Source organism: Panulirus ornatus, chromosome 59 (assembly GCF_036320965.1).
Source record: "Panulirus ornatus isolate Po-2019 chromosome 59, ASM3632096v1, whole genome shotgun sequence".
Lineage (NCBI taxonomy): Eukaryota > Metazoa > Arthropoda > Malacostraca > Decapoda > Palinuridae > Panulirus > Panulirus ornatus.
In genome coordinates, this window is record NC_092282.1 from 13,306,487 (window position 1) to 13,333,986 (window position 27,500).

General features: G+C 41.8%; 1 protein-coding gene across 1 annotated transcript in view; it reads left to right on the top strand.

Annotated features, from left to right (window-relative positions):
* Positions 1 to 27,500, top strand: part of LOC139767082 (protein CEPU-1-like) — a 283,063-nt gene that overhangs the window by 172,396 nt on the left and 83,167 nt on the right. Inside the window, exon 4 of the mRNA XM_071696053.1 lies at positions 13,191 to 13,268. Coding sequence (XP_071552154.1) covers positions 13,191 to 13,268 — 78 coding nt within the window. The remainder of the gene's footprint in view (positions 1 to 13,190; positions 13,269 to 27,500) is intronic.

A 27,500-nucleotide genomic window follows, 5' to 3' on the forward strand; every position in this document is an offset into this window, starting at 1 on the left:
CCATAGTGATGTGCTCATCGCTCAGTACCTACATCACAGCCATGTGCTCATCGCTCAGTACCTACATCACATCTATATGCTCACTGCATGGTATAAACTTGGTAGTCATGTGCTCGCTCCTCACTTGTGACAGCACAGTCGCGTACTCATTGCTCAGTACTAAGAGCGGATTCGTACGCTTGGCACCGACTGCACAGATATTATCATTATATCTCCTTGAATGCTGGTTTCCAGCCTCGACGCGCATCTTGCTTCACATCTGTGTCTTACTTCGTATGATGGGAGTGATGTAAGTGAACACATCCACACACAACATTATACACACGCGTTTGTGATTGAATGATACCGCCAAGGTAATCTGATCAAGTCTTAAACAATAGGAATCAATATCTGAACTATAGTGACTGTCATGTATTTATTGATAAGGGAATAGAATCATAACTTTTGTTATAGGATCTCATCTCATTACTGTTACCAACGTCATCTGTGATAATAGATCTACAGTGGAGAAACCATTCTTGTCTAGCTCTCGTGTTTATCATGCTTATATTATTCTCATTTTCTATATTTTTCGTTCATTCATTTAGAGTATAGTGCCCTTAACCTTCTGTCATAAGGTCTATAATTCTTTACACTGTATCTTTTGATACAGTTCTATCTTCAATAATATCCCAGCAGTCCCTTGTTGTCATCTCCCAGTACCTACAGTGTCCTATACACAGGATCTTTGAACACTCTGTTCCTCTCAAGTTCTATACTCCAGGTCCTTGTTGTCTTCCCATATTTTTTTCGAGTATTTTGATGATATATTCGTAAGTCATCCAGCGCTGGCAACGCACTCCGCTCACAACGCATGAGACGGGAGCTCGAGTCGAAATCCATGTAAGGGTCACTGACGAAGATCGTCCAATCCAGTAACGATCTATCCCAGGGTGTTACTCTGCTAAGCAGAAGGCCTGGTATAAAGTAAGCTACGTCTGGAAACTCACTTCTCTGAAGAACAGAGGAGAAAGTCGTCGAAGTCATTAAGGAAATGCGTAGATAGTAAGTTACAATATAAAGTAAGCTACGTCTGGAAACTCACTTCTCTGAAGAACAGAGGAAAAAGTCGCTGAAATCATGAAGGAAAAGCGTAGATAGTAAGTTACAATATAAAGTAAGCTACGTCTGGAAACCCACTTCTCTGAAGAACAGAGGAGAAAGTCGTCGAAGTCATTAAGGAAAAGCGTAGATAGTAAGTTACAATGGTGTCTATTGTGACTGTATATCATCATCGCAAAGGGGAATAATTTCCACTCCTCTCAAGAAGGCGTCATTCGGAGCTTCAAACGGTAGTGTTCGACCAATCATGCTTGGATCTTCTCAGAGGTACAAGCTGGGTTCCAATTTGAAAGCTATTCAAATCCGAACCTAATCTATGGGGACAACAGTAACAAGTTCTTGTGAAGAAGATACCTGCAAATAGCCACAGAGTATACGTGAATGCGTTAACGGGAAATAGAACCTACCTGTGGCATATTCTCGGTAGGAGCGTTTTCCAATCCCGTCGTTCGTGAGGACTTCGTGAGAGCAAGATAAGACTTTTAGACTTTGAGGAGAGAGAGAGAGAGAGAGAGAGAGAGAGAGAGAGAGAGAGAGAGAGAGAGAGAGAGAGAGAGAGAGAGAGAGAGAGAGAGATAATACACTGGAACGAACCTATACTCTAGACAAACAGCTAAGTACCGTTTAGACGAAAGACCATGGCTTTCCAGGATGTTCCAGCAGATGGGACGTTGCCCTATGACGTACAAAGAAGGACAGCTCTTGTCAACATCAAGTATGGAGGCGTCATCCTGGGAAACATCATGCTGGACTGTGTGAGCAGATTCAGTTTCTGGCAAACTTGTGGACTTGCTCGGACACAGCCTGATCCTCTTCCTAGAAAATCTTCCTGTGGCCTCAAAAGAGCTTTCTCTTACCGTATGAAATAAAGCCTTCACTTGACGCTGCATACTGGGCGTTCTTATAGACGTGTTCAACGAACTCGGTATCTTTCTTCTTTTTATGTAAGCTGAGACGGTGCGGGCAACTAATGAAGGCCATCGCTATCGACACTGCGCTCTCTCTCTCTCTCTCTCTCTCTCTCTCTCTCTCTCTCTCTCTCTCTCTCTCTCTCTCTCTCTCTCTCTCTCTCTCTCTCTCTCTCTCTCTCTCTCTCTCTCTCTCTCTCTCTCTCTCTCTCTCTCTCTCTCTCTCTCTCTCTCTCTCTCTCTCTCTCTCTCTCTCTCTCTCTCTCTCTCTCTCTCTCTCCAGGTGACATTTTAGCCGCCGTCCTCATGAGCTAGCTACCTGTGTGTGTCCCTCCCGTCAAGTCTTCCTACCGGGTGGTTCTTTTAGGCTGCAGCTTCCCTTAGTTTCTGTGTAGATGACCAGCCACTCAAGGACTGACCGATATCATACCTCCTTCTTCTACCCCGTCGTGGAATTCTCTTCCACCATCTGTCTTTCCCTGTTTCTATAACCCTTTTCTAACTTTAAGAGTCATTTAGGGGCCGCAAACACCAGTGCACCAGCTTCGATTAGTTACTGAATCTCTTCATTGTACTTCTTGTCTTTCACCCAAGTCGGCCTTTGCTCGGGGCATGTCCACCTCCTGTTATCTCGGTCACGATACATAACAGAGAAGAAAAAAAAAAACACAGTCGTAGCAAATTCATTGCACAGATATTCCTCGCTGTTATGACTCGGATCGAAGACAGTGTTATCTCTATTGTATCAACCAAAAAAAAGAATAAGAAGAAAGAAAGAAAAAAAAAAAGGGTTTGTTACGTAGCTGGAAAAGTACGAGATTGCTGCAGCTAGTTTCCATTACCCCAAAAGCTTAGAACAATGGGAGTAGAGAAGTACAATGTTCATACCTCAGCAGGCCCGGCGACTGAAGCTACAAAAGTTATAATAACGAGCATTGAGAACACTGGCGAAACTCACGAGCAAACAGTCATCCAACCCGCCACTGGAAAAGCACAATGCTCGAACTGCCTCTGCCTCTGCCTCTCTTCCGCCGCTCAGGAAGAAATTGGAACTTGGCCCAGGCCTTGCGAGGGTTAATCGGTTTCATCAGTGACTCGTAAAAAAGAAAAAAAACTAAGAGGAGAAGAAAAGAGATGAAGAGGTGTGACCCGCTAATAAAAAAGGAGAAAATTAAGAGGTATAGCAAATTTCTTTTCCATTTTATCTCTTTTGTTTGACAAGAAAAGCCCCTGAGAGGAGAGGTATAGTTGTGAAGAAGAAGGTGAGTGTGTTATTTTTAGGGTAATTCTGCAAATACGTACGCTCTTATTGTGAGTGGGATATTCTTTTTTTTTTTCCTGGAGAGGGAGGGGAGAGGGGAATTTATTCTTTTGCCTCGTTTTATCCCTTTAGGGATCATTTTTTTTCCCCCTCAGTTGTTGATTATGGGATAGAGAAAATAGGGACTTTGAAGACGACCTTCTCATTGTGGTAAGTATCCCCCTGCTTGTCTAGCTTGAGATGTGTCGGGGTTTAGACTGTGAACTGTATCGCTGTATAGTCTGTTGTGGCGAGACGTATACGGAGGGACTTGGCGTTGGGGCAAGTGATCTCTCTCTCTCTCTCTCTCTCTCTCTCTCTCTCTCTCTCTCTCTCTCTCTCTCTCTCTCTCTCTCTCTCTCTCTCTCTCTCTCTCTTCCCATCACGCTTCGTCGTGCAATTCGCTCAAACGCAAGTCTGTTTGCTTCAGCTAGACAGTGCCAGAAGCAATGAAAAGGTTGATCCAATGTATAGGTGTACGGTGAGATTAAAATTTTCCTTCTGTATCATTTCCTTCCTAGGAAAATAGGATGAAAATTAATGCCATCTGAAGTTAAGAATTGTGGAGACGTAAGTCTGGGAGCGTATCGTATAATGACAATGGAGCTTTAACCCTTTAACTCTCCTATTACTATCAAATTATCCACGAAAGGGAGTTAAGTACAGTGCGTAGAAGTTAAACACTCGCCGAGAGATACTTTTCAGAATCACTTAGAAAAACCCTAACTCATGCAACGCGGTTGAAAAGATACGTCCTCTTAGGCGATCCCTCAGCGGTGGTGTTGATAATATACTTACAGCGTAGTGAATAAGATCTCATATTATTCAAAGACGGTGGGTGGGTGGGTGATGTGAGAGCTCGCAAGTTACTCGAAGCTCCGGATTTGTTACCTTAAGGTAAGGCAGAATAAGTCATTTCCCCTTTTTGGAGGCGTTTTGAGAGGTATATTCTGTCGTAAGAATGCCAAGAATTAGAGAAGTTTCATCTGAGGCAAAGTGAGTTTCGTCTGAGGCAAAGGGAGTTTCGTCTGAGGCAAAGGGAATTTCGTCTGAGGCAAAGGGAGTTTCGTCTGAGGCAAAGGGAGTTTCGTCTGAGGCAAAGGGAATTTCGTCTGAGGCAAAGGGAGTTTCGTCTGAGGCAAAGGGAGTTTCGTCTGAGGCAAAGGGAGTTTCGTCTGAGGCAAAAGGTGTTTCATCTGAGGCAAAGGGAGTTTCGTCTGAGGCAAAGGGAGTTTCGTCTGAGGCAAAGGGAGTTTTGTCTGAGGCAAAGGGAGTTTTGTCTGAGGCAAAGGGAGTTTCGTCTGAGGCAAAGGGAGTTTCGTCTGAGGCAAAGGGAGTTTTGTCTGAGGCAAAGGGAGTTTCGTCTGAGGCAAAGGGAATTTCGTCTGAGGCAAAGGGAGTTTCGTCTGAGGCAAAGGGAGTTTCGTCTGAGGCAAAGGGAGTTTCATCTGAGGCAAAGGGAGTTTCGTCTGAGGCAAAGGGAGTTTCATCTGAGGCAAAGGGAATTTCGTCTGAGGCAAAGAGAGTTTCGTCTGAGGCAAAGGGAGTTTCGTCTGAGGCAAAGGGAGTTTCATCTGAGGCAAAGGGAGTTTCGTCTGAGGCAAAGGGAGTTTCGTCTGAGGCAGAGGGAGTTTCGTCTGAAACCAGTGAGACGCATAAAAGTCAAACTCAAAATACTGTAGTCTATGATCCTTCTTCGTGTAAACAGAAGAAAGGAGAGGGAGAAATTCATCGTAAGCTGTCTCGAAAGAGATTTTTGAAAAAAAAGATGAAAATATAAATGTGATGTGTGCGTTCCATGACTCATCGTGGAGGAAACGTTAAAAAAAAAAAGAATCATCAACTCATGACACAGGGACAGGGGTTCGAGTCCTCACACCAGACACAGACATTCAAAGGGCGAAAAAGAAAAAGGGAATATTGTTCCACTGGAAATCCGATCCATCGTAGGGAATGCAGAGCCAAGCGGAGCAAAGTATTGCATTTCGGTTAGAATAAAAACAAATTCGATTTCACGGTTATCTACCCCACCACCTAGCATGAAGACATGTTTCAAGACCAGGGAAGACACTTGCATGAATTCCTGGCTTTTCCAAGAACTGGTAAAAAAAAGATAGAAAATGGAGACTGGTTCCTGACAAGTATATAATTACCATCATTGACCTCCTGCATTTCAAAAACCCTCAAGACGAGTAGCATAAGAGGTCTCAAAACCCATGTGTCAAAAATGATAGATACATCTTCTGTACGAGATGAGGTAAGATCATTCCATCTGATTGCTTACAGTCGCCTCAATTCAGTCCCCTTTTTTTTTTTAAAGTGAAAGACGGTAATCATGTGAGAGAGACGTCTTCAGAGGCTTTTCCTTCGACTTGGAAGCTTGCCTTGGTGTTGTATCTTATCGTACCTGAAGTACTTGTAAACCAAGGCATGAAGGTCCCTACCCTCCCCTCCTCCTCCACAGAACACACAGACATATTGGGGGCTTTGCCGTCATGAGTTTTAATCAGCGAGAGAAATGACAGAGCCTTTGCACTGAACGACATATGAGTTTTAATCAGTGAGTGAAATGACACAGCCTTTGCACTGAACGACACATGAGTTTTAATCAGCGAGTGAAGTGACACAGCCTTTGCACTGAACGACTACTTGCCTACTGCTTCACTACCAAAGCCTATCTCTTACCTTGTCATTCCTTACAAGATCAAGTTACACCATAAAACGTATAGTACAAGAAAACGTAGAGGAACTTGGGTTTCACTCCATGCAAAACTTAAGGATCTATTCCTCAGGGCTCCTGAAGGAAGTGTTTCTGACAGTGTGTCTTGTTTGTTGAGATTTTAACAGTCCTTGACTGTTGTGCCGTGAGAGGGCAGGCTCGCTCAGAACAGGTGCATAGATTTACCTTTTTAAGAACCAGAAAAATAGGAATGGACACACACACACACACACACACACACACACACACACACACACGTATGGACAACCGTGGTGTAGTGGTTAGCGTTACTGACCATCACACATACACGGGTCCCCTTGGATCAAACCCATACAGCTTCGAGTCATAGTTGCGGCAACCGGTCCACAGTCCACACAGCTGTTCATACTTCCCTTTGGGGAGGCCAATAGAATTATTCATATGTTCGCTCTCCTTCCATCTCCTCCAGTAATCCTCAACGCCATGACCTAAGGATTAGCAAATCTGTTTCTGAACCACAAACATGAACCTCAAAGTGAAGCAGGTTCGATCATCTCACACCTCAGTCGGTCACTGATAGATAAGTCTTACTCTCAAACAACAAGTGACACTTTGAATACACGAACTTCTTTCGTTACGAAAGATATCCTGTTGTTGATATCTGTTGTCTTATGAGAAAACACTTCCTATAAATGCTTTATTGAACCTTGAAATAAACTCTCCATGAAACGTGGCACTTTATATAGCCAGGCTGAATTTAGGCGATGGATGATACCATTCATCTATGAGCAGCCACATCATACGTTTTCTAGCACTGCGAATATCATATTAGCCAATATTCAAAGTTAGTTCTTCTCCCACATCGAGGTAGCTCCATGTAACGACCCTGTTTGTGTTTATTTTGTTCCTCTATGAAATGGCCCAACAAAATCTTCATAGTTATCACAGAAGATGTCACTGAACACAAAAACGAATCATAGTTACAGAGCACAACCTCTGCTCGTTGGAATTTTGAGATGTGTTCAGTAGAGGTCGGACGAAGTGTATATGATTTGCTAGGGGGCCATGTTTTCTACACTAAAAGGAAGATCATTGTTGTGTAACGAAGGGCACTCTTATAAAAGCTCTAGAAGGGAAAATGTCACCGTCAACAGGAGAAAAACCTGCCGACCCATGGCGGCCATACGAGAACGGATGAAAGGTCGGTATAAGGGAATGGCTAGTAGGATGGTATATCCTGACGTGACATCCCTCTGGCCCATGAGTAACACAGAACGGCTTGAGGGTTGACGTCGAAGCTCCAACAGGATATTAATGACGATGACGAGGCTGAAAGGAACCCATAACATTTGTCAACACTCGTTCTGAACGTTATTATTTTTTTTTTCATGGGTCTTATGGTGATGTGTGTCACTGGGTCTTATGGTGAGGCGAATCAGCGTGGGTCTTATGGTGAGGTGAATCAGTGTCGGTCACGGTGAGGCGAATCAGTGTGGGTTTTATGGTGAGGTGAATCAGTGTGGGTCTTATGGTGAGGCGAATCAGTGTGGGTCTCATGTGCGTCTTATGATGAGGCAAAACAATGGGTCGTATGTCGATGTGAACCAGTGGGGTATATGGTGATGAAAGTCGACGAGAAATACTATGGCGAAGAGAATCAGTGGGCCTTAGGGCAATGCAACGGTAAACGGCAAACGGGTGAATCATGATGCACATGAAGCGAATAGATTAATATTACATATGCACAAGTGGGCAATCACGGGGGCCCGCATTTCAATCTCTCGTCCGCCTCAGAAAATGTGGGTACGAAACAGTCCTCTGCTGGATGACGTGTTTGTCGATAATTGGAGCCTGCATCTGGGGGCGAGCTGGCGTCTGGTGCGCCGGTGTTGGCCAGGCCTAAGGAAGGAAGTGGCGGAACCAAGCGGGTTCCATGATGATGGGAGGCGAGGTGTCTGAGAGGTGTATACCACCTTAGTCCCACATAACGGTACTCTATATTACCCCCCAGGGTGAGTTAGTGAGGTACAGAGAGAGAGAGAGAGAGATTCCTCTCTCTCTCTCTCTCTCTCTCTCTCTCTCTCTCTCTCTCTCTCTCTCTCTCTCTCTCTCTCTCTCTCTCTCTCTCTCTCTCTCTCTCTCTCTCTCTCTCTTAAACACACCCACCTCTGGGAGCAATAATGGTTAGAGGTTGTAACTACACACAGATGGTTACACACACACACACACACACACACACACACACACACACACACACACCCAGACATCTCTATACATATATCAAAGTGCTGCTTTCATATTTTGGTGGTTTTAGCTCTGCATCTTTACTTGACAGAATTGAGTGGGGAAATGGTCCGATTTATCAACTCTCGCAGTCTAACTTTAAAGCTTAACCCACATGCCCGACGCCGCAATGTTGGTTAACTTTCCCTCTTGTATACGTACATCTTTGTTTTTTCGCTCCCGAGAGCAGGCTGGTTGTGTGCCCCCTACCATTAGCTAGAACACGCAAGACTTGGCAAGCTGCTGTGTCTCGTGATTATCGTGTGGCAATTGTCAACTCAAGCGTGGATCTTTTTGATAACTGTGTCTTTTCCTTCACCTCGAAGCTTTGGAACTTTCAATTCTCACACTTTTTCTTTCTCCCAGCAACTATGACCTGACAAGTTTTAAAAACAGGTTTTCTCACTTCCTCAAAAATTTGTAGATACCTTTTCAAATCAATTTTCAATCAGGGTTTGGCCTTGATGTGGCCTTTTGTCCGTGAATGAAGCCTCGAAAGTAAATATAATAAGAATATATATATATATATATATATATATATATATATATATATATATATATATATATATATATATATATATATATATATATATATATATATATATATATATATATATATACGTTTATAAAATAAAATCATACTATTAAAACATTACAGTCTGAGGTTTGGCAATGTAAAACAGCAATACCGATTCTCAAATTGTTATATATATATATATATGTAAAAAAATCTCGGATATGTGGAGATAAAATGCTCGACTGCCATTTGGACGACGTAACCGTAGCTATTATAAACGCAACTAAAAACGCCAGGATTTTGTTGGACAACCCTGTCCACGTGGGTAGGTTAAGCATCCTATGTTACAAATTGGTCAAATATCCGGGGATGTCGGGGAAGGCCATATCTCACTGCCCCGTAGGATGGATTTGCCGGGGTCTATTGATAATGGCCACTATTTGTACCCTAGTGGAAATACATGGGTAAGGGATGTGGTCCCATCTCCGGGGGGGGCATTTCGGGCTACAGTGATACTACGAGGCGTAGCCGAATCCAACGAAAGCATCAGATTAACAAGTGGAACAAAGGATCTAATCCTCGAATTCAATTAAGACAATCGTATGATGGAAATCGAGAAGAAGGTAGATATTTGAATGAAAGAACTCACCAGATCACCCAGTTCAGAACGTAATAGCTCTCCAAAATTCAGTAAAATATTCGCTTACCGAACTGAACAAAATACATCAGGATCAAAATCCTGAATAAACAAAAAGAGTTCAAAACCCATCTGATTCCTTAGGTCAAAAGAAGGGGATCCTCAAATTCAACGAAGCGTCAGATCACCGAATTGGGCAAAGCATCAACTTACCCAGTCCAATGAAGCATCAGATCCCTTGAGTCAGTGCACCAATCTCTTTTTTCAACTGGAAGAGAGAGCAGCAAACATACTGTACATGGCAATGTATTCAGTGTTCTCCAAAGAGTATATGTACCTGCATGTGTGTCTTCATGGCATCGCGGAAGTGATAGGTGGGATAAAGAATATTGAATCCTTTATCTGATAAGATGAATGAGATGAATTACGACATGATATTAAAGTAAACGGGTCAATTTCTCTACCCTCATGGACTCATCCTACAGAAACTCTATGATTAAGCTCTCAAAATGTCGTTGGGGTTCGGCAGGGAAAAGAGCACAGAGAAGTTCCTCCAGAAGACTCGATCTATTAGTAATTTCATCAGTCTGTTTAAGGTTAGATGTCGTGCGTGTGTGTGTGTGTGTGTGTGTGTGTGTGTGTGTGTGTGTGTGTGTGTGTGTGTGTGTGTAGAAATCTCGCCGGTATTAGCTGTCTGTGGAAGGTAATGGCTGGATTCCACTAACACTTCACAACACCTACTTCAGGAGGAGATAACCTGTCTTAACTAACAAGGATATGGCATTCTTCGACGTGTTATTCCTGGACAAATAACGCGTCTGTGGGTGTGTGTGTGACACGAGTGACGGCCATGTACCTTCATGTTTGTAACACTTTTATAGTTTTTCCTCGAGAGGATTTCCTCTTCTCTCCTTTCTTCCTTGCTCCCCACCTCTGTCATTTCCTGCCTCCTGACCCCAGTTGTATAATCTTGAAGGTCAATCGTCCTCAAGTCTGGCAAAGAGTTCCTCCACGTCTTCTTTCAGGCGTTTAAGAATGTGTAAAATTGATCTTTTTCTTCTCTTTTACATTTTCTATAACTATTTTGCATCGTGGTTATATCTTCTCTCTAGCATCAGTTACTAATTAGTTCTCATTATCATGGACTAAGTGTTTTCGCTGGTGTGTTAATCTAAGAAAAGAAGGATACTTGTTATGTTTCTTGCTATACAATACTTCATGTGTGTGTGCGTTTGTCTACATTTGTGTGTGTGTGTGTGTGTGTGTGTGTGTGTGTGTGTGTGTGTGTGTGTGTGTGTGTGTGTGTGTGTGTGTGTGTGTTTATACATATGTATATATGTGTGTGTGTGTGTGTGTGTGTGTGTGTGTGTGTGTGTGTGTGTAAGTACTACAGTGTAATTAGTACGGTACAATGAGGGACAGCAATCCTACCCTCGACCTATCTCTACTATTTCCTTTAGTGTCATTCAACTTTTCAAACATGTGTATACCATCCGGATTCACAGTTTCGTAACTCATTTGATCCTATTCATCCACAACTCTAATGCTTTAAAAGTCTCTCTATACTTTTTTTCCAACAGCTTTCTTGCGTACTCCCATGTTATTGACTCTAGTTGCTCTTTGTGCAAGCCTTTCGAAGAACTGTTCATTGTTGACATCATTAGGCTGGTTAAAAAACAAAAATAAACCTAAGGGTTGAGATTAAGTCACCCTTGACTATTTTCTGTTCCATTGAGGATAAATGTACGTCCTGTAACTCCTTACTGTCACTCATCTCTCTTGATTCTCCTGCCATTTTTGTTATTCTCCTTAAGACCTCCTCTATTAGCTCTTTCTGCTTCTGTAAATGAGGTGACCGAACCTGAGAAACATATTCTAGTGTAAGACCGATACTGGACGTGAACATTCCCCAGAATATCTCTTTGTCCACTTACTTAAAAGTATTTCTGATATCTGCCAGTAGAAGGCTCGTCTCTTTTTTAATGCTGTGAAGGCAGGGCTCTGAGTGACACGTTAGGTGCAATGTCAACTGCCAAATCTCTCTTACATATACATTCCTGCAGCTTATTTCCTGTTATACATTTCGTTGTGTCTCATTCCTGTTACTTGGTATGTTATTTTAGAGTTTGTCCGGGTCCATTTTATGATTAACGCAATGTTTCTCACTTTTCACTTACCTCATGACCTTAGAATCATCCGCAAATACATTTAGGTAAGAGCCCAATTATTCTGACGTCACCTACGTAAACCAAGAAGAGCAGAGGTCTTAGGACTAAACCCTTTTAGCACGCTCGCTGTTCCCGTAATCTGTTTTAAGATAGCTTAAGCGACATGTGTAGATCAGTCCTTTCCAGAAATATAATCCTCATTTGCTCTCTTGTACGTTTCAATTGCTAGTTGGCTGTGGCTTCTCCCACATTTCCATAAAGAACTCCTAAGGTCTTTCGCTTTTCGACATATTATACCGAAGGACACATCATATCTGTAGTCTTATCCAACCCTGATGCTTTTTCCTGATTTTGTGCAAGACTCTCACTTCTTCCTGTCATTTCTCTTATCCATTTGCCATGACTCCTGTGCTCCACCTGCCACATTCAACATTCCTTCATTACATTCGCACCATCAGCCTTCCTTATATCTTTTCTGTCGCCACTTCCCCTCTGACGACCCCCAGTTGTTCTCTTGGTCTCACACTGTTCGCCTCCTTCCAAAATATGTCTTATTTTCTTTGCAGTTCATCGATACACTCTCGCTCCATTTCCCAACTGCCTTCGTTTTCAGCTCCCGTGCCTTTTTCTTGATCTCCCGTCACTTGTTCAAGTATTCCTTCCAATTACTCGCATTCCTTCATTTCATATGCCTTCTGTATATCTATGCACCTCTTTCTGTTAGACTAGCAATTGAGCCATTCTTATTCCAAGGGTACCTAGCCTTCCTCAACCATCCACATTCAAACTTTCGCACCCCACTCGCTTCACTCGCAAATTAAACACAGCTTTACTGAGTAATTTCCTCCTCTGCCTTTGTTTCTTTACTTTCATCTACTCTTCACTAAGCCTCTACTGGCATATCTGCACCAAGGACACTTTTCAAGCTCGCACACTGTTGTCAAACGTTTCACACGCATGTTATTCGCTCTTTTGCTAAACCCAACACCAACCTCTATGTTCTCTGTCAGCATAAAGATATCAAACATCAGACCTGCTGCCTCTCTCAGCATGTTCACATTCGTCAATCTCTTTTTCATATTCCTATCAATCTGCATATGAGCTATCAACTCTCGTTGAACCCCTCCAGCCTCCACTTACACATTAGTACTTATAGTTGCTCTTTGCTTCAGAGTAAGTATGCCTAATCACCATTCCTATTCCACCACAAAACTCGACAAGATTTTTACCCATTTTCATTTATGCCAGAGAGCTGATAGTCACTGCCAATCATGCACTCAATTGCCATACCACCCACCCTCACTTTCGGGTCCTCTATCATCAAGATACGATCTTTTACATCGAGAATACTATATATATATATATATATATAAATATATATATATATATATATATATAAATATATATATATATATATATATATATATATATATATATATATATATATATATATATATATATATATATATATATATATATATATATATATATATATATATGGTAGAAGACTTCCGTATTCAGTGAGAGGTTAACAAGGCGGCAGACGTGAACAGTAGTTAATGAAGTGTACTTTTCCAGGTGTCTTGGATACGTCAGGAGGACCTGAAGGTGCTGGCCACAAACGATGTCACATTCACCTCCGATAACCGCCTCCAGGTGAGTCATCTTCACTATCAAATGATGAGTCAACCTCACCATCTTCGTCATCGAGGGGTGCGACACCTTCACCATCAATGATTAGGTCACCCATCTTCACTGTCACTAGACTGAGTCACCTTCATCTTCACCAAATGAGTCAGTCAACAGTTACCCACTTAGTCATCTTCACTATAAGGTTAATCATCTCTTGGATAGGCAGGTCACCATCATAATCCTTGAGTCAGTCACTTGCATCGCGACACAAAGAGAGAAATCACCTTCCCTCCAAAACATTGTCAAGTCTACCCCAGAGAGATGTGGCAGTTGCCAACCAAATCCAATAGACTGAGAGGAACAACCCCTGTGGTTTACACTACAAGCTAGAGGCGCAGTAATAAGATTAATCTAGTTTACGTAAAATACGGGGGAAAAAAGATATTGTCATACTTGCCATAACATTCATAGGTCTGTTCTTCCTATCTATCATAATCAGTTCCGTTTCTATTTCCACGAGTGCGCGGATCAACTGCATTCAGCCATAGAGTTCACTCCAGGTAATTTCCGCTGTTGTTAAGTCTGCTGGAAAAAAAAGAATGAGTGAATTTACGTGTCAAACTCGCGTCGCGTCCAGGCAGGTAGGAATGCGACGCATGGCAAAGAGAGGTCTCCATGAGGGAGTTATTTTCACCGAAATTTATCATGGTTGTGCAAATGGCATGAACTACGAGTCACAATCGTTCAGCGATAATAAGACTTCTTAAAAGTGAAAATAACTCAGTCTATTTGGGTGTCTTAGTCATATATATTTTCTTATAACATCCCGGCATGGCATGGGGAAAACACCTCCCAATCAAGGCCAATCCATATGAAAGACAATAGATTGAATTCGGTAAAAATGTAGAAATCAATCAAGGCTCCGCAGGTGTCTGTAGACCTGGCAATGTTAGGAATGTTATAGAAGGAGGGGAAGAAAAAAAAAGAAAGGAGGAAGAGCATTCTTATAGTCTATTGTTCGAGAAAAGTAAGAGACATAACGGTCTATCCTCAAGTGGCTGATCTTCTAACAAAAGTTGTCGGAAGTAGCAGACAGACTCGAGTCGAAGCGTCTGTGGCAGGCACACACACCCAGACAGCTTACAAGAGCACTGGCCAAAATGATACTTAAAGAATAGAGGTCAGCAACATCGCGGGATACAGAAAGGATTAGCTGAAGGGAGGTGATGCCTGGAGAACTAATTAGACGGATGTATTTTGCTCAAAATAATCACGATTCCCGAGCATTTAGGAAGCAGACGTTGTGATGCTGATTACGTAGGGTTTTCAGAGAGAATTGAAAGACATGTTTATTCTCAACATGTTTATGTTATCATAGGGTTGAATTGTGCTGTTTTGAAACGAATGTTTTGTAGAAAGATGTAAAGGAAGGAATTCCTTTTTAGAACTATTGAATCTAACATGGTTCCTACCTCCCTATTCGAGACGCTGTGCAGAAGTCCAAACTGAGAGAGAGAATGATATCCAGTATGAGAAAGAGAACGAGAATTAGGAGGGGAGGGAAAGTGAGCTGAAGAGTATGAAGTAGAATCATCAGCATAAGAGTGAGACGTTGAAGAGGAAGGATTATCTGAGAAAGGAAGAAAGAGAGTCGGCGGTAGGACATGGCCCTGAAGGACACCACGATCAATAGGATGAGGGAAAGCAGTCGCTCCATGAACGTCTATTTCAATGGACCTGCCGGGAAGGAGTCTAGACTTCAGGGAACAGAGAGCAGCAGGTTTAGACCGTCCCTGGCAAAGAAGACGTAATTCATGTGGTGTAGCCGAGAGAAAGCAAGAATGGGTCTCAAATAGTGCAACCAATATATAATACCAATATATTAACGATAATCTTATATTGTTAATAGTGATAATAGTAATTGATGATCAAGAACACAATTAGTGTTGATGTGAAAGGACACTACATTCACAATTACACTCATTCATTCACATACGTTAATAACATGTTATTAGGCTCGCAGAAACCAGACGCCAGTAGACGTTGCATGGTCTGACTACAGCTGTCTCAGTGCCCCATGTCTCTAACGACAGTGGAGATTATCCTGACCCCCAGTGTGAGCCCCGGCATGAGGGAGACATGGGTGGCGTGTTGAGGGTAAAGACAGTGATGCATTCACTTGTCCAGGTGACACGGTTTAAAGTCACAGTGATATGCTGGGGGAATGCGAGCGACCACCGTGTGGCAATTAACTTTGCAATTTGTTGTGACGAGGGGAACGACGATCCTCCCCTCACAAGTCATTTCAGACTGACGATGTACCCTATACATAATGTATATGTGGGCTTGAGGTGCTGGGCTTGGAAATCACGCTTTCTCATACGGTATTTGGCCACCCGCCCCTTGAGTCTGATTCAGTTCTATTGTATCCGCATCGACATCAATGCGCGTTTTGGAATTACCGATGCTCCTCCGTCTTTGTGGTGACTTATTCATCCCAGACACACGCACGTGTATGCTTTATACATTACATTTCTGACCGACTTAATTTAAGAAAACTTCCAGAGTCTAGATGTCATATTACATACGAAATTGGAGAACATATCTGAAGACATTCCCCTTGAAATTACATGACATTTCATTAAATGATAGACAGTCTGTGATGAGAAAATTCCACGTCAGTTCTGCAAGAGCATGACACATGTGAGGTGGGTATGATTACAGTTGTAATTTGTCTAATCACTTCTTATGTTTGAGGATATGATGACAGACGTATGTCTTAAGTTCGCTGAACTGCTCTAGATGAAATGGCTTCCTCAAGTCTCCCTCACTTACAGCCAGACACAAAGTTTCAGATCTTCGAATCTAATTGGATTCTTATCATTCGTCTAGATATGTCAAGTAGCAAGAAACACATGTATGTCTACGTCATCGCACGATATTATATATTTATCATGTTCCTTGTGAAAGTTTCTTTTCGACCCACGGCGTCTGCGTTTCTTAATGGTACGCGGATCTCGGACATGTATACTGCACATATATATTTCATTTTTCCCCCTTAGGAAACAGAAAAAAAAAAAATGCTGTCGTGATAATTTCCTTGACGTTGGAGAATGTTTGGTGCCTATCATGCATTTCCTGCCTCTCTCTCTCTCTCTCTCTCTCTCTCTCTCTCTCTCTCTCTCTCTCTCTCTCTCTCTCTCTCTCTCTCTCTCTCTCTCTCTCTCTCTCGGATGTAGGAAGAGCAGCTGCCGCTCGTACGGTATGTAGTATTGCTCTTGCGCCGCCGCCCCCCCTCTCTTTCGAGTACCGTAGCCATAGCCATCTCTGTAACTGAGACTGGTTACCGTAGCGCTACCCAGTGCCTTCACTCAGGCAGTGGAGTGTTCGGTCGAACACCTCACTGGTGTTACACCGCGAGTGAGAGATCACCTTTGGTGAGGTTGTATCAATAGGAGTACAGTGTCGTGGAAGAACCGCTCATTCCAAAGGCGTTCATCCATTCCGCACGTAGCGTACCCTTGGAGTTGCGTGAGTTCATGGGAAAGGTGGTTTCGTTGCATTACACATGGCAGCTAGAGACCGAGTGTGAACGAATGTGGCCTTTTTTTTTTTTGTTTGTTTTCCTGGCGCTACTTCGCTGAAGCAGGGGATAGCGATGCTGTTTCCTGTGTGGCGGGGTAGCGTCAGAAAAGGATGAAGGTAAGCAAGTATGAATATCTACATGTGTATATATATGGATATGTTTGAGTATGAATATGTGTCTGTATGTATATGTGCGTGTATGGGTGTTTATGTATATATGTTTGTATATGAGTGGATGGGTCATTCTTCGTCTGTTTCCTGGCGTTATCTCGCTGAAGCGGGAACCAGCGATTAAGTACAATAAAGAAGATATATATATATATATATATATATATATATATATATATATATATATATATATATATATATATATATATATATATATACATATACCAACTAAACTGTATTTGATAAACTAATGTAATACAAATCATGATATAATTAAGATAATTGGTTTCAGAGAAAGAATTCCGGGGCTGTAAATTTACTTGGCACCTGGAGGAGTGTGTATACCTCACGTGACCCTCAAAGTTCGAAATCATTTTTTCGCTACACGACAATTTTTTGGGGCAAAACGTTAAACAGTTTGTCCAGCATTTACCCGCTCAGAACCCTGGAAATACGAGAGACTCCAGACATCTGCTTTGGGTAAATGGAGGAGAGGCGACTGAATGTTGTCGTGAATGCTGAACAAACTTGAGTGTAATTCAGTTAGGGACTGTCAGAGACACCACCACCCATCCCCCCTCAAACCCAGCCGGCCTCCCTCAGCCCACCAGCACCCCAAGGATGGGGACACACACGGCAGAGCACCGTGTGGGTAAGAGGAGGGGGAGATGTCATCATCCCGTGTGCGGGTGTGACATCATGTGGGGAGGAAGGAGGCCACCCCAGCGATACCGTGTGGTTAGGAGGCGACAACGTGTGGCTCATAAGAGAGGTAGTGTAGGCTGGTATACTGAGTCGTTGAGAATAATGGTCTGGACTGGTTACTGATAATGAGGTATCACTCACACACACACACACACACACACACACACACACACACACACGGGGGCCTGTAGATCCCTCACACACACACACACACACACACACGGAAGCCTGTGCATCCCTCACACACGGAAGCCTGTGCATCCCTCACACACGGAAGCCTGTGCATCCCCCACACACGGAAGCCTGTGCATCCCTCACACACGGAAGCCTGTGCATCCCTCACACACGGAAGCCTGTGCATCCCTCACACACGGAAGCTTGTGCATCCCCCACACACGGAAGCCTGTGCATCCCCCACACACGGAAGCCTGTACATCTCCCACACACGGAAGCCTGTACATCCCCCACACACGGAAGCCTGTGCATCCCTCACACACGGAAGCCTGTGCATCCCTCACACACGGAAGCCTGTGCATCCCCCACACACGGAGGCCTGTGCATCCCTCACACACGGAAGCCTGTGCATCCCTCACACACGGAAGCTTGTGCATCCCTCACACACGGAAGCCTGTGCATCCCTCACACACGGAAGCCTGTGCATCCCTCACACACGGAAGCTTGTGCATCCCTCACACACGGAAGCCTGTGCATCCCTCACACACGGAAGCCTGTGCATCCCTCACACACGGAAGCCTGTGCATCCCTCACACACGGAAGCTTGTGCATCCCTCACACACGGAAGCCTGTGCATCCCTCACACACGGAAGCCTGTGCATCCCTCACACACGGAAGCCTGTGCATCCCTCACACACAGCATCAAGGGAAAGTTAACTACGTACGTGGATTGGGCGTAAAAATCAAACGTTAAATGTCAATAACTTAAACGTTACGAGATCGTGTCATTAAGTTTAAATGCTGGTGCATACTGGCATGATGGCCGCACACGACCTCTAAACAGATTGAATGACATGCTTAGGCGGGCGTGATTTCCACCCGGTGAGCATCCCTTTGGAATGAGAGGTGAGAATTGACTCTAGCGGTGGAAAAACCATACAGAGTAGGGGAGGCATTGTTCATATGTTAGAGGAGAAGAGAGAATAGGGAAAGATGTCATCAAGTGTATTCCTATGAGTCCACGGGGGAAATAAAACACGATAAGTTCCCAAGTGCACTTTCGTGTAATAATCACATCATCAGGGGAGACACAATAGAGAAATATAGCATATATATATATATATATATATATATATATATATATATATATATATATATATATATATATATATATATATATATATATATATATATATATATATATATATATATATATATATATATATATATATCATTTACTTATCCCTGGGGATAGGGGAGAAAGAATACTTCCCACGTATTATTCCCTGCGTGTCGTAGAAGGCGACTAAAAGGGATGGTAGATTGGCGGCTGGAAATCCTCCCCTCTGTTTACTTTTCCTGAGGAAAGAACAGAGACGCGAACCAAATGAGGATTTTTCCCTCTGAGGCTAAGTCATCTAATCTTGAAGATACCTCGCTAACGTGAGAAATGGTAAATATGTATAAATGAAAATATGCAATGTAAACTATTACTTTAGGACCATTCTAGAGGTTGTACCTTTTGCCTGCCTTTGTCTACCTGGGCAGATGGACGTGATAATATATACATGAATACAGTAGAAATGTATTTGCGTCAAGAGGGAAGACTTTTATGATTACTTATGTGTAGTACCATTGGGGTCCCATCTCTTGTATGTATTCACTGTCTTTGGTTGCTGATTTCTGTGTCACGGGGAGAGAAATGTACACTAAAGTGGCACCGTTCCCTTGAGTTGCATATTTGTATTGGTGTGTGAGCTTCTGTAATGAACAATTTGTACTGTACTGTAAGGAAGTTTTACGCTTGTGTGGTCCAGTCCATTAAACTGTCTTTACCATCATGGAACTTTTTCGAATTCCTTTGCTCTGTCCCCAGCTCCTATTTCCTCATTCAATGTGTGTGTGTGTGTGTTGTGTGTGTGTTGTGTGTGTGTGTGTGTGTGTAGATTTTGCAGTTTAGATTTATCCATTCATTCCACATACATATGGATAACCTTGCTGTCCATATCTATACATCTAAATACATCAAATGCAAAGTTTTCTAGTGTTTAGTTGGTTGTCTCAAACATAACTTGTTCTTCCTGTCTTACCTGTTCCTCAGCCCAGCACTCCCACATCCACCTTCATGTCCTCTAACTATCAGTCATCCATCACCTGATCCTTCTCCTCCATTTCACATCTGTAAAGCATCGTCATCTTCATCCATTCAACGCAATCTTCATTCATACCACAAAGAAATGATTCCATTTACTTTATATCAAACATTGTGGAACATCGACCATAAACGTGTGGCATATAGTAAGATTTCTAGAAAGGATAAAAATCACAGAGGATCGAGATGCACATGAATCACTGGAGGTTCACAGACTGACATTATCGAATAGCATGTAAGGAAGAAGGATCCGACTGGCTGAGCGTGACAAGTGAGCAGCACAAGACCCAGTTTTAGGACTTATACACTTCATGTATATCAATGTTCTGAATTCAAGACTCGTTAGGTAAATCTTGATATTCAATTAAGCATCAACACAAATCTAGGAAATACGGTCCAAACACAGGGAGGCTGTTAAATGATCCATGATGCAAAGACATTTAAACAGTTTGATGCTGTGGTTGGAAGACATGGCAGATAGATTCAGCGTGGAAAAAGGAAAGACTGTCCCATCATAGTGATATAGCTAACACGATTATAGAATGCATATAGAAAGCTAATATAAGAATCAGATGTGGAAGAAAACTTTGAAGTGCTATGGTAAGCCTCAGGTGATCATGTAAACATAATGTTTGATTTCACAGCTTGAAATGTAAACTATAAAACGAAAGACAAAAATACTTACTCTTTACAATGCCACAATCAGACCTCATTTAGAACACGCTAGTCATTCATGGTCATCCAGTTTTTTTCAAAGAAACAAAAGCTAAAGAGATACGAAATCTATTCTTTCGGTCAAGGATACACGTTCTGTAACAAGGCTCAGAGATCAAACAATATTCTAGGAAATCTACTTTTTTTTCTTCTTCAAAATACTAGAATACATCGATAATTCTTTATATCACTGATAGAGCTACAACGACCAAGAGTAACGGTATGAAGCTAAAAATAAAAGAATAAGACGTGGTAGTACAAATGTGGACATAAGATTTTCCAGCATCCTTGTTACAGAAAACTGGAGTAATCCACGACCAGATAAAGTCAAGGTTATGAACACTAATTATCAGTCAAAAATTCTGTTCAAGGATAATGATATATATATATATATATATATATATATATATATATATATATATATATATATATATATATATATATATATATATATATATATATATATATATATATATATATATATATATATATATATATATATATATATATATATATATATATATATATATATATATATATATATATATTATCCCTGGGGATAGGGGAGAAAGAATACTTCCCACGTATTCCCTGTGTGTCGTAGAAGGCGACTAAAAGGGGAGGGAGTGGGGGGCTGGAAATCCTCCCCTCTCATTATTTTTTTTTTTTTTCAAAAAGAAGGAACAGAGAAGGGGCCAGGTGAGGATATTCCCTCAAAGGCCCAGTTCTCTGTTCTTAACGCTACCTCGCAAATGCGGAAAATGGCGAATAGTTTGAAAGAAAGAAAAAGATATATATATATATATATATATATATATATATATATATATATATATATATATATATATATATATATATATATATATATATATATATATATATATATATATATATATATATATATATATATATATATATTTTCAAAATTATTTTTCCTCTACATATTGGAAGCTAAAAATACTTCCCTTCCAGGAATTCGAAGGCTCAAATTGGATCAGAATATCTTTCCCATTTATCCCTTTCCATAAAGCATCGAAGTTAGTACACTCCTTGTGTGCTACATGGCTTCCAATATACGCTTATATGCTGGAGGGTGTTGTAGATGGGAAGGTAAGGGGGCCTTCATCTTTACTACCTTCCCTCCATCTACATTGAGGAAGAACTGAGGTCAGTTCAGCAGATAACCACGTCATAGACCATGAGATCTTATATTATAGTCTTTTCCTATATGCAGTATGTGCATAGAACTATAACATCTACTAACTATACCATGACCATTTGGCCTAATTGGCCTCCCTTTTCCTCTCTTCATGACCTCGCTCCAGCATCTGTATTTCTCAAACCACCTATTTTCTTTATATATGCAATGATTTAGCGTATTTTTCATCATTCTGGGCAATGCCTTCGGTTTAGAGGAGGTGGATCACGCTCAAAGGCTCACGTAGTTGCACTTCCTGTTGTAATTTGACTTTGGGAGAACGAACAACGGTGGAATTTGTGGGGCGAGTGGGAACTTTGATGAAATCACAAAAAAAATGTTAGCTCAAAAAGATACACAGGTTGCACTGAGTGCGTTTATACGTATATATATATATATATATATATATATATATATATATATATATATATATATATATATATATATATATATATATATATATATATAGATAGATAGATAGATAGATAGATAGATAAATAGATAGATAGATAGATAGATAGATAGATAGATATAGAGATGGATAGATGGATAGATAGCTACATGATAGATATGCGCGCGCGTGTGTGAGTGTGAACTATGGTTATAGAAAGTCTGTTTTATGATCTGCACTGCACATACTGCCATCAGTTCAGAAACAGATCACTCCAATGGCCTCCTTTATGGCGGGTTCACATACCCGCTCCTCCCTCCATCATGCAGACGCCATCCCCATACCTCAACACGTCCACCCATCCCCTCTCCACCTTGCCTCACCACCACGCCAGGTTACGCCCTTCAAACATGCACCAGACGCTTCATGTCGTCAAATAACCCCTCATCCCATGCTTTATTGCGAGCCGTCTCTCTCTCTCTCTCTCTCTCTCTCTCTCTCTCTCTCTCTCTCTCTCTCTCTCTCTCTCTCTCTCTCTCTCTCTCTCTCTCTCTCTCTCTCTCTCTCTCTCTCTCTCTCTCTCTCTCTCTCTCTCTCTCTCTCTCTCTCTCTCTCTCTCTCTCTCTCTCTCTACACAAACACAGAAAAAGAAATACACACATATACACACATGTGCACAAATATGTGTACACGTACACAAATCTTATCCCTGGGGATAGGGGAGAAAGAATACTTCCCACGCATTCCTCACGTGTCGTAGAAGGCGACTAAAGGAGACGGGAGTGGGGGGCTAGAAACCCTCCCCTCCTTGTATTTTAACTTTCTAAAAGGGGAAACAGAAGAAGGAGTCACGCGGGGAGTGCTCATCTTCCTCGAAGGCTCAGATTGGGGTGTCTAAATGTGTGTGGATGTAACCAAGATGAGAAAAAAGGAGAGATAGTTAGTATGTTTAGGAAAGGAACCTGGATGTTTTGGCTCTGAGTGAAACGAAGCTCAAGGGTAAAGGGGAAGAGTGGTTTGGGAATGTCTGGGGAGTAAAGTCAGGGGTTAATGAAAGGACAAGAGAAAGGGAAGGAGTAGCACTACTCCTGAAACAGGAGTGGTGGAAGTATGTGATAGAGTGTAAGAAAGTAAACTCTACATTGATATGGGTAAAACTGAAAGTTGATGGAGAGAGATGGGTGATTATTGGTGCATATGCACCTGGGCATGAGAAGAAAGATCATGAGAGGCAAGTGTTTTGGGAGCAGCTGAATGAGTGTGTTATCAGTTTGATGCACGAGACCGGGTTATAGTGATGGGTGATTTGAATGCAAAGGTGAGTAATGTGGCAGTTGAGGGAATAATTGGTATACATGGGGTGTTCAGTGTTGTAAATGGAAATGGTGAAGAGCTTGTAGATCTATGTGCTGAAAAAGGACTGGTGATTGGGAATACCTGGTTTAAAAAGCGAGATATACATAAGTATACGTATGTAAGTAGGAGAGTTGGCCAGAGAGCGTTATTGGATTACGTGTTAATTGATAGGAGCGCGAAAGAGAAACTTTTGGATGTTAATGTGCTGAGAGATGCAACTGGAGGGATATCTGATCATTATCTTGTGGAGGCGAAGATGAAGATTTTTAGAGGTTTTCAGAAAAGAAGAGAGAATGTTGGAGTGAAGAGAGTGGTGAGAGTAAGTGAGCTTGGGAAGGAGACTTGTGTGAGGAAGTACCAGGAGAGACTTAGTACAGAATGGAAAAAGGTGAAAACAAAGGAGGTAAGGGGATTGGGGAGGAATGGGATGTATTTAGGGAAGCAGTGATGGCTTGCGCAAAAGATGCTTGTGGCATGAGAAGCGTGGGAGGTGGGCAGATTGGAAATGGTAGTGAGTGGTGGGATGAAGAAGTAAGATTATTAGTGAGAGAGAAGAGAGAGGCATTTGGACGATTTTTGCAGGGAAATAATGCAAATGAGTAGGAGATGTATAAAAGAAAGAGGCAGGAGGTCAAGAGAAAGGTGCAAGAGGTGAAAAAGAGGGCAAATGAGAGTTGGGGTGAGAGAGTATCATTAAATTTTAGGGGGAATAAAAAGATGCTTTGGAAGGAGGTAAATAAAGTACGTAAGACTAGGGAACAAATGGGAACTTTAGTGAAGGGGGCTAATGGGGAGGTGATAACAAGTAGTGGTGATGTGAGAAGGAGATGGAGTGAGTATTTTGAGTGAGGAAAGATTGACAAAGAGGATATATGTGTCAGAGGTGGAGGGAACGAGGAGAAGTGGGAGACCAAATCGGAGGTGGAAAGATGGAGTGAAAAAGATTTTGAGTGATTGGGGCCTGAACATGCAGTAGCGAGAAAGGCGTGCAAGGAATAGAGTGAATTAGAACGATGTGGTATACCGGGGTCGACGTGCTGTCAATGGATTGAACCAGGACATGTGAAGCGTTTGGAGTAAACCATGGAAAGTTGTGTGGGGCCTGGATGTGGAAAGGGAGCTGTGGTTTCGGTGCATTATTACATGACAGCTAGAGACTGAGTGTGAACGAATGGGGCCTTTGTTGTCTTTTCCTAGCGCTACCTCGCACACATGAGGGGGGAGGGGGTTGTTATTTCATGTGTGGCGAGGTGGCGATGGGAATGAATAAAGGCAGACAGTATGAATTATGTACATGTGTATATATGTATATGTCTGTGCGTGTATATATATGTCTACGTTGAGATGTATAGGTATGTATATTTTCGTGTGTGGACGTGTATGTATATACATGTGTATGTGGGTGGGTTGGGCCATTCTTTCGTCTGTTTCCTTGCCCTACCTCGCTAACGCGAGAGACAGCGACAAAGCAAAAGGAATAAATAATAAATATATATATATATATGTATAATTCATCCATACATTTAGCTCTTCAGTAGACGAAAATAAAGACTAAACTAGTATTTTGCCCAGCCAATGAGGGACAGGTATTATTTACAGCGGTTCCTACCTTGATCCCATCACCAGTGTACTGTAATCACGGAGAGTGTGGGGCCAGGGCTAACCTGACCTGGGATTGGCTCTAGGGGGAACGAAGAAGATGAGGAGTGCTAGAAAATGAGGGAAAACTGTGTCTTCCCGAGAGAGAGAGAGAGAGAGAGAGAGAGAGAGAGAGAGAGAGAGAGAGAGAGAGAGAGAGAGAGAGAGAGAGAGAGAGAGAGAAGGAAACCTAAGATTATCGATAGTGGGAAGTTTTCCTCCTGGCCTGTAACTCTGCTTTCCTTCTTTCTTTCCTTTTTTTTCTTTTTTTCGTCAGAGGAAGTTGTAGCAAGGAGTTAGGTAGACCTTAATTATGGACCTTGGAAGGGAGTGTTTACTTAGATCATCCATCTATCTAAGTTATTTTAGACCTGATCGTGAGACAGCAGTAACCTGAGATCCAGTGTCACTTCACTGTACCATAACGTAGTTACGGTGTCGTATATCCTCGCTGCTTCTATGCTCTGAGAAAATGATATTCATATATGTGTGTCGATCTTTCTATCTATCTACCTCTCTGTGTATGTGTATTTATCTATCTATCTATCTATCTATCTATCTATATATATATATATATATACATATATATATATATATATATATATATATATATATATATATATATATATATATATATATATATATATATATATATATATATATATATATATATATATATATATGTATATGTATATATATATATATATATATATATATATATATATATATATATATATATATATATATATATATATATATATATATATATATATATAATATATATATATATATATATATATATATATATATATATATATATATATATGGTGACTGAGTTTGGTAAAGTGTGTGAAACAAGAAAGTTAAGAGTAAATGTGAATAAGAGTAAGGTAATTAGGTACAGTAGGGTTGAGGGTCGAGTCAATTGGGAGGTAAGTTTGAATGGAGAAAAACTGGAGGAAGTAGAGTGTTTTAGATATCTGGGAGTGGATCTGGCAGCGGATGGAACCATGGAAGCGGAAGTGGATCATAGGGTGGGGGAGGGGGCGAAAATCCTGGGAGCCTTGAAGAATGTGTGGAAGTCGAGAACATGGGTATGTTTGAAGGAATAGTGGTTCCAACAATGTTGTATGGTTGCGAGGCGTGGGCTATGGATAGAGTTGTGCGCAGGAGGATGGATGTGCTGGAAATGAGATGTTTGAGGACAATGTGTGGTGTGAGGTGGTTTGATCGAGTAAGTAACGTAAGGGTAAGAGAGATGTGTGGAAATAAAAAGAGCGTGGTTGAGAGAGCAGAAGAGGGTGTTTTGAAATGGTTTGGGCACATGGAGAGAATGAGTGAGGAAAGATTGACCAAGAGGATATATGTGTCGGAGGTGGAGGGAACGAGGAGAAGTGGGAGACCAAATTGGAGGTGGAAAGATGGAGTGAAAAAGATTTTGTGTGATCGAGGCCTGAACATGCAGGAGGGTGAAAGGAGGGCAAGGAATAGAGTGAATTGGATCGATGTGGTATACCGGGGTTGACGTGCTGTCAGTGGATTGAAATCAGGGCATGTGAAGCGTCTGGGGTAAACCATGGAAAGCTGTGTAGGTATGTATATTTGCGTGTGTGAACGTATGTATATACATGTGTATGGGGGTGGGTTGGGCCATTTCTTTCGTCTGTTTACTTGCGCTACCTCGCAAACGCGGGAGACAGCAAAAAAAAAAAAAGATAGATAGATAGATACATACATACATACATACATACATACATACATACATACATACATACATACATACATAGTATCCCTATGGCAATGTATTGGGTTTGAGACGTGTTCCAGAAGCCACGAAACAAACCATGATACATTTCCTCCTACGTCGTCATCTTGCCTCCCTTCGTCCCGTCACACTGAGGAGACAGACGACATGTCCCGTCTGGACATCCTCCCTCCTTATGTGTCCACCTCATGTCCACACCCGCCTCAGGACACCTGCAGGATGAGACCTGCCCTTCCATCTCCCAACTGACGGATATTCCATAGCCATAAAATGAAAAGCCACAGCGAGGGATAACCAAGGCTAATACTGAATACCCAGGTTGTAGCAGAATAATTCCTGGAGCAATGACCCCTATGAGATGTAAGCTTGACCTTTGACACTTTCATTTGATAATCAATAAGGACCTTCGT